Genomic DNA, 14,155 nt, shown 5'->3' on the forward strand with positions numbered 1-14,155 from the left:
AGTTAATCCAATTTCTTAAAGGGGAGAACAGGGAGAATGGGGGATGATACGCCACAGTCAGAGTCAGAGCTAAGTGCTTTCTGGGGTTCATGAAAGGCACTAACTATATCAGGATTAATTCAGGACAATAAATAGAAATGGTAGCATACTGTAGCATCAACATATTGAAGCATGAGACTTCACTGTAGAACACCAAAGATAAAACCTTAAACCTGACTGGTTAGAGAATGAACAGATCAGTTACAAAGGCGCTCTGACCGGACTGGCGGCTGTCTTTTCAGAAGTCACAGCAGAAGGCGACATGTCCCTAGTGTGAAATACTGAGAGAACGCAGCTGTCAGCGCTGAATGGCAGACACAGGCAGCTTCAAGGAGTGAGATGGTAAACTCGTGGGTATCCGTAAGCACTGATGGCAGAACATAACTACTGCTGCAGTTAAGCCAGGATAGAACTAAAATTCTGGACAATAATTTATTTGTAAGCCGAGGGGGACAAAATCAGTCTTTGCTTAGTGAAGATATGGAGATTTTGTTAACTATGCAAATCACATTACCTAGTGAGCAGTAACAGATAAAAACTGAGTGTCAATTTCTAACCCAGGAGAAGAAAACTAGGTGAAAAACCTCAACAAAAGTCAATCCATGAGGCTGGGGATTTAGCTCAGCGGCATAAGCGCCTGCCTTGCAAGCAGGCAGTCGTGAGTTTGATCTCTGGTACTGATAAAAAGGAAAAAGACAAAAAACGAAAAGAAAAAAAGTCAATCCAAAAGGAAACAAGACTATAAAAACAAACAAATAAACAAACAGAAGTCACCATAAAAACTCCAAAATGGGACACATAAACTCTAAAATTAGTAATTTCAACAACTGTATGAGTAAATAGACTGAAAATCTATTTAAAATAATCAGAAAAAATCTAGTTATGGTTTTTAGGAGATATATCTAAAACATAATAGAAAGGTCCAATAAAAGAATAAAAACTGTATTACACATGATAACTAGAAAGTGTGGCCTGTATTTTAAAGCCCTCTACATTTAGAGCAACCTAAAATCAAATAAAAGTATAACTACAAATACCGAATATGACTATAAATGTAAGAGTTCTAAAACTTGGAAGACAAATAATTCTAAACATGTATACAGCTAATAATAAAGCTTCAAAACGTATTTTTTAAACACAGATAAAATTACAGAAAGAAACTAGCAAATACACTAGAAAAGGAAATTCTAATACATTTTGGAATCTGAAAGATCAAGTAAAGGAAAAAATAGCAAAATAGAACTTGATCTGCACAATAAGCCAGGTCTAGTAGACACCAACAACTGGAAAATATTCATTCACACTTTTCAAGCACTTATGAAAGGTACAAAAACTGGCTACGGTCTACATTATCGAGCAACAAATTTCAAAACATCAATCTTATAGGTACTTATTCTCTGAATATAAAAACACCTCATACCTACAAAGTGAAAAACAAGCATAATGAGAAACAAAAAATACTTAAAAACATTTTTATAGCTCCTTTAAATTACAAAAATTATTTCACTTGATCATTAGGATAATCCTGAGAGCTATACAGGATCCACAGTATCTTTATTCAATGTAGCAGAAATATAAATTATGTAATTATTTAAATTGATTTTTATATAATATATATAACAAAAGTGATTTGGAAACTGGGACACAAACGTGAACATGTTCAGCAATAAAAATAGCAAAAGGCAGGCAAACTAATGGAGGCTTTTAGAGATTCTGTGACTGCTAACAGTCTAACAGAGTTACAAAGAAAGAATTGAGAGTCTTGATATTTAAGGCTTAGAAACCCCCTCACTCACTCTGGTCTAGGAGCCCCTAGACACTTAGGATGTGTTGGCAATTAACAGCATTCCAAAAGGGCCGTGACACAAAGGGAATTTTCATTTAAGGCTCCCCCGCCTTTTCGTGCGTGGGATATTTTTGGAAGTATTTCTTTTTCCATCTACTGAAAGAGAATTAAGAAAATTCCAACATGCCTTCCTGTCAGCAAGTGCTCTTTTCAGTCCAGGTAGCGCGGGATGATTGATGAGCTTGTCAAGACTACAGGAGCAGACAGCGAAAGCTGGCAGAAGTTCAGTGTTACTGAAAGAAATCTCCAATACTTATTTCATCTCCTCTATTAACTTTAATCACATTTTCAACATGCAACCAAGAATGAAGCTTTGACAGTAAGCCATACATTCACACAGGCGAGCATTGTGAATTTTCTGCATTCGCAACACAGAGATTAACACAAGAGAACTGGATATGTTTTTTATGCCTTTCTTTAATGAACAGCAATAAAAATACTAAATAGATTTATCCATAATGTAAATTAATTTGCCATAAATCTCGTGATTATTGCATTTACTTTTGCTCGGTTTATGGCAAATTAAAAAAACAACTTAGCTCTTCCCTCAGACTGCTAATGCAGATTTCAGAGATCACAGTGATGAGAGGTGGTACAGGTTTCATCACAATACACCTGCTGGTGAGCTCAGAGGCTAACACTGAAAGGGATTTACACTTAACACGCATCATTTGCCACGCGGACGAACACTTCTGGTTCACTGGGAGCCAGAATCTTTCTATGGCTCAGAGAGACTTCTGGGCCGAGTTTGCTGATTGCTCATTGAACACTTGAAACGCATACAGACATTGTGTATGTTACACTCTTACCCCCAGCAAAACAGACATGGAAATGAGGTAAATAGTTGGGAAAGACTATGGTTCTTGCAAAGGCTAAAAGTCAAAATGTATTTTTGGTAAACTTTTCATCCTAAGCACATTTCAAGAGATGAAAATATTAAGGCCTAGAAGGCCACAACCCTTAACACATGTGTCTGATTGCCCGGGGAAAGGCACGGCACCGCGCTGCACGGCAAAACCTGCAGACTCCGCCAAGAGGCGGTTCAGCGTGCCCCTGCCGGCTCTGTGTCAGCGGGGACAAGGCTCTGCCGCTTCCCTCCCTCCAAGGCCGGCCGTTTGTGCGACATCACTCACGGAATGATGCTCCAGGCACACTTCTCCCTCTCAGCCAGGGAAGCTAGGACAGCAGCTGCCCTTCGGGCGTCAGTGATAAACTAATTAACCCTGCATGAGCACGGATCACAGTATCTTTCCAGGAAGACTGTGCTCACAGGTCTCTGAGCTACACACTGCAAAAGAAAACCAATTCTGATTAACAGAGTCAGCAGATCTCGTTTTTCCTCCCAGCTCCCCATTCACACAGATCACCGTAGGCACTTAAACGGGCATGACGGGCGCTCTCTGCTGACACAAGAGGCCGCTGAATCCTCCGTCCAAGTCTGTGAGAGGCGGAAGTCAGCGCGTCCTCACCCGCCACGGCTGTGGCCGGTCCTAGAAGGCCGAGAACCTGGCAAGGTCCTTCTCCATCGCGGCGTACTGCTCCCTGAGCCTCTCCACGGCTCTGCGGTGCTCTTCGTCCACCTCCGCCCGGCGGTGCAGCTGCGCCTCCAGGAGCTCCTCCCACTGGAGCTGCCGCCGCTTCTCACCAGCCACTACGTGGTCACTGTAGGTCTGAGAAAAGGAGACGCGACAGTCACACCACGCCTTCTAGACAACTGTGTCTCTACACAGAAGAGAGAAGCACAGCTTTCTCTCTTGATATTTGGTGACTATAATAAATCGCCAGCTAGTGAGTCACGATCAAATTGTACTGTAGCTTTAGCTACGTCTAAGAAACAGGACGTATTAGCAACATTTAAAACTTTTCTTACTGTAACTGAACATAAATTTTCGAATTTCTGAAATTTCTGTCATATTTTTAAATGACTTAGTTCAAGTAATTTTTTATGCGTCTATTTTTGCTCAGGTTCCATTTACATATTTCTATCAAGTTTAAAGAATACAAGTTTAAAGAATAAAAGCTAAAAGAATCACTATTATGAGAAACTCAAAAGTCTGTTTTACATAAAACATTTTTAAATGTGCTTGGAAAAAACCATAGATTATCACTAGAGGAGAACTCAAGCAATCTCTTTTGGCTCAGTTCAGTTCTTAAAGCACATCAAAGCCTAAAACATTTGTGTCAAGCATCTTAGTTCTTGAGATGGTCCCTAACATTTCTGTGTAAGGATGTGAATGTATTTTTCTGTTGAGCATAAGACATAAACACTATAAAAAACATATGTTATCTTCCCCTAGAGTTGCAATTATTATCCTTGAACACATAAAGTAAAAACCTAGAAAGAAAAAGCATGAAAAGGTGCGTTTGTAACTATTCTGAGTGTTCTACATCCACATCTTTAGAGGACAAAGTCTGATTAATACATGAACAGCGTCTGAGACAGATGCAAACGGTAAGCACTCATAAAGCACCTGAAGCTACTATTAATTCCAGGGTTCTAATGAAACAGGGAAACCTGGTGCCAGAGTAGTAACTCAGAGGTTGCTGGCCGGCAAGAGCTGCGCACTAGGGAAGGCACGGAACAGCGTCCCTGCTGTCCTGTTGCTCTGCACCTTTCTGGTCCGGGTCACCGCGGTGAGCTGCTGAGGAGGGTGAGCTGACCCCACTGCTCTAAGCACACAGATCCCTGCTAGCTGTTTCCACAGCTTACCTGCTACCAACATCTCTTAAAAGATTACACCATTCTCATTTACAAAGAAATCAAGGCTTAAGGGCAATGTTTATTTCTCCACTGTTACACAGCTAAGATCTGGGCTGTCAATTCAAATTTAGATCTTTCTGACTTCCACATTTATCTATTTGCCCGCCTGCCAGCCTGTCTGTGGTGCTAGGGATTAACCGATGGCCTTCACACTGAGGTATTTTCCTAGTCCTTTAATATTTTTTTCCCCTTTTTCACTAAGCTGCTAAGCTGCCCAGGCTGAGGCTGAGCTTGGGACTCTCCCATCCTAAGCTCCCAGAGTACTCAGCCTACAGGTGTGCACCGCCCACACCTCACTTTATTTTTCAATAAACACAGGAAACATTAAATATGCATGTTCGGATCATTGAAGTTTTTCATTTTCTTCTAACAAAAAAGCTGGCATTGGCTATTGTGACCTGATCTGGCTGATAAAGCTCACCTGGTTTCCCTGCTCACCAGGCAGCGATTTTCCTAGTGCAGCCCATGGGGGAATGCAAATTTAGGAGGCACAGGAACTTTATTTTAAATTCCAGCTCATTCATTGCCTGCAGCAAGATGCTAAGCAGGTTTCTTTAACTTAAAAATGAGGAAAATAATACTTTATATTCATAAATGATACTCATACATATCAAGTTCCTAACTAGTACCTGAGGTACTTAATAAAAGGCAAATGCTATTACATAAGTCATTAAGTAAAACATCTAGACGGAGATCATATTTTAGCTCCACCAGTTACATTCTTGTTTGTTATTTTATTTATGTATTTAGGTTTTTTTGAGACAGGGTCTTGCCATGTAGTTCAGGAGGTTGGCCTTGAACCCATTATGCAGCCTAGGCTGGCTTTGAACACGCAGTGATCCTTCTGCTCAGCCTCCTGAGTGCTGGGATTAGAGGCATGTGCCACCACAACAGGCTTAGTTCTTTAATTTTAACAACTTAATTTTAGCACCAGTTTTTATATGAAATCAATACAGATAAATAAATAAAAGTACTGTCCCCTAACTTTCACCCTCAGGTCATTTCTCCTTGATATATACACTACTATCTGGCTATTAGAAAAGGCTTTAAGATGCTGCCAAAAATCAGTACTTCTATTTTGGAACTGCAGGATATTCTGATTCAAGGTATACACATCCCAGTAGAGTCTTACATCACTTCTTGGCCTCCAGTAAGTTCAAAGCTGACAACTCCCAAATCCATATGAAAATCTGGTCTTGATTTCTTATCAAGAGGCTCTTAAAAATCCTTCCTCTTTATTTTTGGTTAGTCCCCATCTTTAATAATAACTGCTATGCCTCTTCATGGCAATTAGGGACACTGATGTTATATGTGTTAATAATGCTAAAGTCTACCTACACAAATAAAACTTAGCTACCTGTAATGTAAGTCTACTTGAAATGGAGTTGACAACTATGTGGTAAGATCTTTAAATCAACAACAACAGACACCACAAAGTCTGTTCCCAAGACTAGCAGTTCTCAGAAGACTCTGGCCTAATTGGTTAGCTGGGTTTTCAATGAGAAAAAGAAAACGCTGCTAAATGAAGTGGGAAGAAGAGAATCACAGTCGTCAGTTTTGCAGCTCATTAGGAGGAGACAGACATAAATCTTAAAACACAGAGGGCTGGACATTTGGGGATTTAGCTCAGCTGCATAAGTGCCTGCCTTGCAATCAGGCAGTCGTGAGTTCGGTCCCTGGTACCGATAAAAATAAAAAAGACAAAAAAAACAAAACAAAACAAAAAAAACCCCAAAACTTAAAACACAGCACTTGGGAGCATTTGGCATAGAAGCACAATTCTCTCTCTCCCTCCCTCCCTCCATCCCTCCCTCTGTTTCTATTTATCTGTGTCTCCAAGAAAGCATTGTTCACCAGGTTTACTTAATATAAAACTTGATATTTTCTTTTTTTTTTTTTTGTCTTTTTCGTTTTTATCGGTACCAGGGATTGAACTCACGACTGCCTGCTTGCAAGGCAGGTGCTTATGCCGCTGAGCTAAATCCCCAGCCCCCAAAACTTGATATTTTCAATAACATTAAATTCATACAATTAACTTGTGACGGTTAATAAAGTTTAAAAAGTCTAAGAATATGCAACATGTCTTAAAGGATTTCCATCCAAAATAAAGTTATAAAAACATTTTGCTTAAAGATAAAAACCGAAGCTCTGTGGTGAGCTTAAGCATGGGTAATACTATGGTTGTTTCTCAAAAATTTAAACTCAGAATTATGTATGACCCTATAATTCTGTTTTGGGGATGTATACCCAAAAGAAGCGAAAGCATTTATGTACCCATGTTCACAGCAGCATTATTCACAACAGCTGGGCCCAGACAGGTGACTCCATACACAAAATGCGGTGTACATGTGAAACAGACAGCTAGTGAGCCTTAAAAAGGAACAGCATTCTGCCACAATGCTACAGCACTGACAAACCTAGGGGACATTATGTTAAAGAAATAAGCCAGTCACAAAGAGACACGTTAATTTGATTATAGTTATACAATGTACCCAGTAGTCAAATTCATAGAGGAGTACAGCCTTATGGATTACTAAGGGGGTAGGGAGATTGGTGTCTAGGGAGCACAGACGTTCACCACTTCTGCAGGGTGAACAGTGCTGTAAAGCTGGGTGACCGCTGCACAGCAACACCAATGCACCTAAAGGCACTGCAATGGATGTCGAAAAACTGCTAAGTAAGGGCTGAGTGGGGTTAGCGGAGACACTGCTCGACAAGGATGTGTGAGGCTGTGTTTGATCCCCAGCAAAAACAAGGCTAAAGTAAACAGTATGTTATATGTAAAATTACATGTTCTTTACCACAATAAGAAGCTTTCAAATCAAATCTCAATTTCTCCTTAAAAGAGATTAAACTGATTTTTAAATAAATGGATACTTGTTTGCTAAGAACTTAGAAAATGCTGACTTTAAAATGAAGACAAAATGTATTCACAAGCTACAACTGTGCAGCCAAAATCATACTGTCTCTTAGTAAAATGTGCAAATTAAGTTATAACAGAGAACTTACATATATAGTAAGAGATAAATTTAAATAGAGTCAATTAAGTGGAACCCAATCTGGAAGCTAAACTCTACCAGAACTGGTTTTTGTAAATGAACTCTGGAACACACAATGAAGTGTATTTTTGCTTGTATGAGTCTAAGTCGAGGATTCTCAACCAAGGGGGCAGGGTTTGCCTTCCTCAAGAGACTTTCGCCTGGGGGGAAGGGGAAGAGAGGAGGGGCTGCTGGTACCTTGTGGGGTAAGGCCAAGCATGCTGCTAAACATCTTACAACACACAGGACATCATCTGCAACAATTATTTATCTGGTCCACAATGTTAGTTAGCAGCACCAAGCTCAAGAAACTCGGGTGTCAGGGAAAATTCTAAATCATCCGACTAAGGCTGAGGTTTCCTGGAACATCTGCCAGTAACATACATCTGTTAATTTTACACATGCCATACACAAGCAAGGGAAAAGCTAGTAAGAAGTATCTATCACAGTAACAACCAGCAAAAACTTTTAAACAGGTTAGTGTGCACTGATATGTTACGCAGCGCTTTCAAACTTTATCAAGAACATGGCTCTGTGTGATCTTACTGCTCTCATGAAAAAAAAAATCACAAAGGAGCATAACTAAATCTAATAAATATATGTGGGTAAGCTGAAACAGAAGCAGTCATATTTGGTTCATTAGTCTCTCCAGTGCAGCTGAATGGGGCTTCCAAAATTGCTGCTTCTGCATAAACCTAATTGAAGTGACTGACAGACACTCATAACCTCCTCATCTCTCCAGATGGCTCATCTTAAGGACCAGTGAATTTTATAAGCCAAGTGCATTTTCAGTTCACTACTCTCATTGCCAGCACCCAAAATGCAACAGTGTTAGTGAAAGCTCTCAAGATACATTAAATAACTTGGAAATGTGCATTTATTGTTCCTTTGAATGGATTTTTAGATATCAATTGTGGGAAATGTGGTTTAGATGAATGACGCTTATCAATTTACTTCCCACAGAATTCCACAAATTGTCTTGACATAAAAGAATTAATGATTAATAGCAATAGTTTATTTTATTTCACTGCTACTCCCATCTTTCTTTGTTCTGAGAGCCTTTCAAATACACACAATGTGGCCAACATAATAACTGAAAGTAACAATTAGCATTCGGTTATAAAATACAAATAGAGGTCATTTTTGCTTTGCACATATTTGTTACATGAAACATTAAACTTTACCTTTATGATACATTTATATCTATGGCAAATATATATGTAGTCTAAAATCTCTGCTATCTGTAAATTTCAGAAAAAGATACAGCAGTAAAGCAAAACCTTAAATGTCCATAATTCAAAAGTTCTACCAGTTATGTAAGCACTAAAAAATATAAACTTAAGACTAAAAACTTATTGTTCCAGTAAGAATATAAAGAATTTTCACTACACTGGGAAAATACATCCTTTTAATAACTTTAAGCTGATTAAATTTATTAAACTACATATATCTTAAAAAAAAGTCAGCATGGCTTCTTACAAATGTAGGTTTTATAAATTCAATAGTAACTTTTGGTGAAATAATCAGTTTATTCTAAAATACTAATCTTTCCATAAAAATTAGTTTAATAACACTGCCAGACATAATGCAAAGAAGAGATACACTTAATCAGATTAAAACATTCTGGAAGCTGTTTATTTTTGAGATGGAGTCCTGCTTTCTGTCCAGGCTGGCCCTGGACTCTTGGGCTCAAGCAATCCTCCCACTTCAGCCTCACAAGTGCTTCAGTTGCACCACGGTACCTAGCAAGGCCACTTTTCTTTTTAAAACCAGTGACTGTGCCTTTTAGTTTGGAAAACTGTGACTGAGGAAATGTCCCAAGTGCTTCACCCACTCTCAGCTCTGGTCTATAGTGATAAGCTGAATCTTAAACACAGAGTGGCAGCAAAAAATTGCAGCTTACACTGTGGATAGCAATACAGTGTTTGCAAAGCTATTTCATGTAAATTGTGTAACACCACTTACCCCATTAATCTATCCCGTAAGCAGCACAGGTATTTACTTTGCAGATGAGGCCCTTGATGCTCAGGAGCTCATCCGAGGGCACACAGCTAGCTAACACAGGGAACTGACCACCAGAAGGAGAAGACACCAGGGGTTTTCCTTTCCTTTTCACCTAATCTGGCAACTTCCCTACTGTTGGTACAGAGCGTACACCAAACGTGAAAATAGTTTGAAGGGGAAAAAAGAGACTATTCCAACTACAACTTCAGGTTCACTCTGCTCAAGAATGACAAGGACTGCTATTTACCAGAATGGCAACTGTTCTGATGCTGTCGTGGACCAATCAATGTGTGTGTGCATGCCCTTCACTCTAGTTCAATCACGCCCAATGTGTGGAGTTCTACTCTGAACTTTACAGCCAAGAGAGTTAAGATGGATAGCCATTATTCTGTCAAGTAGTTCTGTTCCTTAGAAACAGAAATGTTCCTGGTGCCCCCACTAACACTATTTCACACAGCATTCGAGGTCCTCCATGGCCATCTTCAAAACTATCCACACATACAAGATTTCTCACCTCTCTCGCCTTACTTTATACTATGTTCCTTATGCTGTTTTCTTTTAATCATCCAGCAATTACATTTTTACTTACCAATCAAGGTTACGCTTGAGCCCAATCACTTTCCTAATTACTAACTCATTCCTTTTGCCAAGATCACATAAAGTTCTTTGTAACCCGATCACGGCTTGCTTTCCGTCCTACACTCTATTAGTGTTGGTGGTTTGAGACTCCAGACGTTCAGCTCCAGGAGTGGAGGAACTGCCTTAAACTTAACAAATTCAGAGCTTTTATCTCAGGGGCACCTAATAAAGTGCGGGGTGAAATAAACGTCTGTGGTCCAGCTGGCAGAGCCCCTCCGCACTGCCGCCTGTCATGGCAGTTGTTTGCACACTGTGCTGGCGACACATCGTACTGACCACGCTCTGCTGTTTTGTCCATGTGCCTGGCAATGGCCCTGCTTCCTGCCACCCCTGGGCGCCCTCCCACCTGTCTTAAATGTCAAGTCCTTTCACCAAAGTGTAAGTCATCAAATTTTTCAACATCTAGAGTTAAGGAGAGGGTGAGGAAACTGGAATAGAACGCTGGAGAGATCCATTCCATTATATGTTTATACAGTGACAGATTTGAACTTTTACTGTCAACTAATTCAAACACATTCCACAGAGATGGTGAAAATAGCATTTGCTGATACACACATTCCGCATTTCTTAGTAAATGAGTAAGTCACAAAAACACTTTTAAGTGAAAACATCAAGTTATCACAGGAACTTAGAGTCTTATGCTGTTTTTCCACATGTGAGTTTAGTTAAGATATAATTCAAATAAGCAAAGCACTGCCCAACAAGTGATTCACATACTCCTATGATTATTCATTAAATAATCCATCGACAAGCATGAATGCTTCCTTTTCTAGAAGAAATATATGTAATACAGTCTATCCTTCAGGCTCAAAGGACAGATTTATGCTTCCGATCTGGTGGATATTTTTGCTCCACGTAAACATCCTATTTTCTCTCTCCTCCAGGAGACAAATACTACTTTGAGGGAAAAGATGGAAATATTGAAAAGGAAAAAGAAGGCCTACAATTTGAATTATAAAAATATTGATGGTTCAATCATGTGACCATACCTCCTCAGCGTACCTTCAGTGAATTAGATGTTCTTAAATCTTTTAAAATCACAATATGCAAGCAAATAAATTCAGAGAACTTTCTGATCAAAAGCAACTGCTAATAATATGAAAATAAGTGCCCAGCAGTTCTATGCCCCATTACTTCAATTATCCGTTTTTACCTTTCTTTGTTCCTGTTCTCTCTGTTGGAGTCTACGAACGGAGTCATTTGCTGCTTGCACTAAAACAGAAAATGAGTTTTCAGTCAGTATTCTGTTCAGTAAGAGACGTACTTGGATTCTTTTTAACCTCAAGAAACTACCCACACACACACACACACACACACACACACCTCAAAACAAAACAAAACATTACTTTGGTGGCGGGCAGGGTGGCTACAGGGAAAGATTAGTTTTGTCAATATGTTCAGGACACTGTAATTAGAACCGTCATCATTTTGAGCTCTGAAATGCAAGCCAAAGGGCACATACGTACTAACCTCAATGATGAGCCATGGGAAGCAATCTCAGAATACCCTGTAGATAGACACCTCACTGCCGTAACTTACACCACATTCTGATAAATTCTGCATTTACACTGCCTGATTCCTTAGCATCCCCATACAGACTACCACTCTCACAGGCTCCTTCAAGGTGCTTCACCATCTTTCCACACACTGTTCTTGCCTTTCTGCTCTTGAGTTCTAATTCTTCATGACTAGCTCTAAAAGGTCATTTCCACCTCTTAAGAACCCAAACTGCTAGTACAGGCTGGGCACCCCTAATCTGAAAACTCAAAATCCCAAATGCTCCAAAATGCAGTCTGAGTGCTGACATGACATGCAGGAATTCCACACCTCATATGTAATTCTCAGACAAAATCCTGGGGCACTAAAAACACTAATATCACATTAGGTAAATGTCCACGTCTACTGGGTATATGAAACATAAATGAGTTTCAGGTTTAGATGTAGGTACCATCCCTGAAATAACTCGTTTCATTTATGAAAATATTCCCAAATCCAAAACACTCTGAAATCTGAAACACATCTAGATGAGAGGTTTCAGATGAGGGCCATTCGTGTAATAATTACTGTAGTTATCTGTTGTTTGCTCTGTGCCAAGGCCTGTGCTAAGAACTCTGCATGTATTACCCTTCTTGATCTCACTTCCCTCTCAGAAAACATACCCTTGTGTGGCATAAAGAAAATACTGAGACACAATGAAATAAAGTTGTTACTAAGTCACATAACTAACAAATATGAGGAAAAGCATTCCAAAGTCGATCCTTTTAACTCTAAAGACTGGGCTCTTTACCCTCAACACTCTACTTTCTCTTTTATTTTATTTGTTTTTGGGGATAGTGGGAATCAAACTTATAACCTCACGCTTGCCAGGCAGGCTCTGCACTACTGAGCTAAATCCCCGGCCCTTCCTCTTCTATAATTTTGCCAGTCAAACTCATTTTAATTTTTGTTACTCGAGCTTTTCATTTACAACATCTTTTTTATTTTTGTTCACGAAAGTTCTCACTTCATCCAAACACAGCATTTAGTCTTCAGCACACAGGCGACGAGTCCACTTTAGCCAAATTTGGCTTGAGACTTAGTTACGTGACCAATCTTGGGCATGTTTCCCGTGCCCGCACTCATGCATCCACCAGCTCCTCACTGAGCACACGGCGTGGGCCACGCACTGCTCATTGCTCCTAATCTCTCTGCACCTTAGCTTCTCACTTGTAAAATAAGCATTGCCTAATAAGAGGACTGCAGGACTACTGACAATAGATGAGACAACACAGTAGACACTATGTTTAAAAATAAATGATCTAGGGGCTGGGGATTTAGTTCAGTGGTGTAAGCACTTGCCTGGCAAGTGTCAGGTTGTGAGTTCAATCCCCAGTACAAAAAACACACAAACAATAAAACCACTTAGTTCCTCAAAGAGTAATCAGTCAAGAAATACTCAACTTACTATCTCTTTACTTCCTTCCTCTAGTTAAAATGTACTACTCGTTTCAAAAGCCCATTTGAAGCTACACCTTCATAAAGCTCTCCCAGGTTAGTTCTTTCCCTGTGTAGATTCTCCCTTTTCTGACACCCCCTCACCAGGGGACTGGAGCTACTGGTGGTGTGATCTGAGAGGTTTACAATTATGACACCCCCATCCCGGCCCCAATCTGGCTCAACTAGGTCACAAGTTCCACGACTGGGCAGGGACTACAGTTTCTCCGTCAGAAAACTGTTTAGGCCTTTTCCTCTGGGAATATGTAAAAGAGGAGAATTTTGTTCCTGAAAAGCTGTATTTTTATCAGTAATCATTATTTTTAGTTTTACCAAAGATAGTACTTAAGATCTGAAAATCAGGTTCCCAATCATTGTTTTTTTCTAGAAGAAAAGAAGAAAACAAAGTGGGAGTTGATTAGATCTGCCTTTTTTTCTGTGGCCATTTATATTATATCATTTTTCTCAAGTACTGGTTCTATCATATCCTGTTTTTTTTTCCTTTTTCTTTTCTTCCTGCCTCTATGAACATAACTCAAGTCTCTTTTGCTATCTTTAGGTGCTTTGCCATTTTCAGATTGCCCTGAACTTAATCTCAAAAAGCTACAGCATTATGCTACTCACTTGGTCACTTGTTGTGTCCTTTAAATTTAGTCAGATTGCATCTGACAAAAGTGCATTGTGTTCCTCAGTGGGATTGTCCTTACGTTGGGATGGAATGCCCATTTTTAGAAAACTCAGTTCTTCTAAAGTAATTATTTCTTAATCCTTTAGCTACACATTAGAAATCCACCCAACCACACAACTACTCCCTTCCTTCATCACTAGTGATTCCAGGAGGAAACGGCTCACTCC

At 39.7% G+C, this 14,155-nt stretch overlaps 1 protein-coding gene across 1 annotated transcript in view; it reads right to left on the reverse strand.

The window, feature by feature from the left end:
* Window positions 1–2,138: 2,138 nt before the first annotated feature.
* The window catches only part of Bloc1s5 (biogenesis of lysosomal organelles complex 1 subunit 5), a 35,448-nt gene continuing 23,431 nt past the window's right edge, over window positions 2,139–14,155 (reverse strand). The window contains exons 4-5 of the mRNA XM_003468829.5: window positions 11,481–11,539; window positions 2,139–3,555 (exon numbers count right to left, since the gene is read on the reverse strand). Of these exons, the coding sequence (XP_003468877.1) occupies window positions 3,376–3,555; window positions 11,481–11,539 (239 nt within the window). The 3' untranslated portion in view covers window positions 2,139–3,375. The remainder of the gene's footprint in view (window positions 3,556–11,480; window positions 11,540–14,155) is intronic.

Source organism: Cavia porcellus, unplaced genomic scaffold (assembly GCF_034190915.1).
Source record: "Cavia porcellus strain 051 isolate PalLab524CR breed Dunkin Hartley unplaced genomic scaffold, mCavPor4.1 scaffold_13, whole genome shotgun sequence".
In the NCBI taxonomy this organism is placed as follows: domain Eukaryota; kingdom Metazoa; phylum Chordata; class Mammalia; order Rodentia; family Caviidae; genus Cavia; species Cavia porcellus.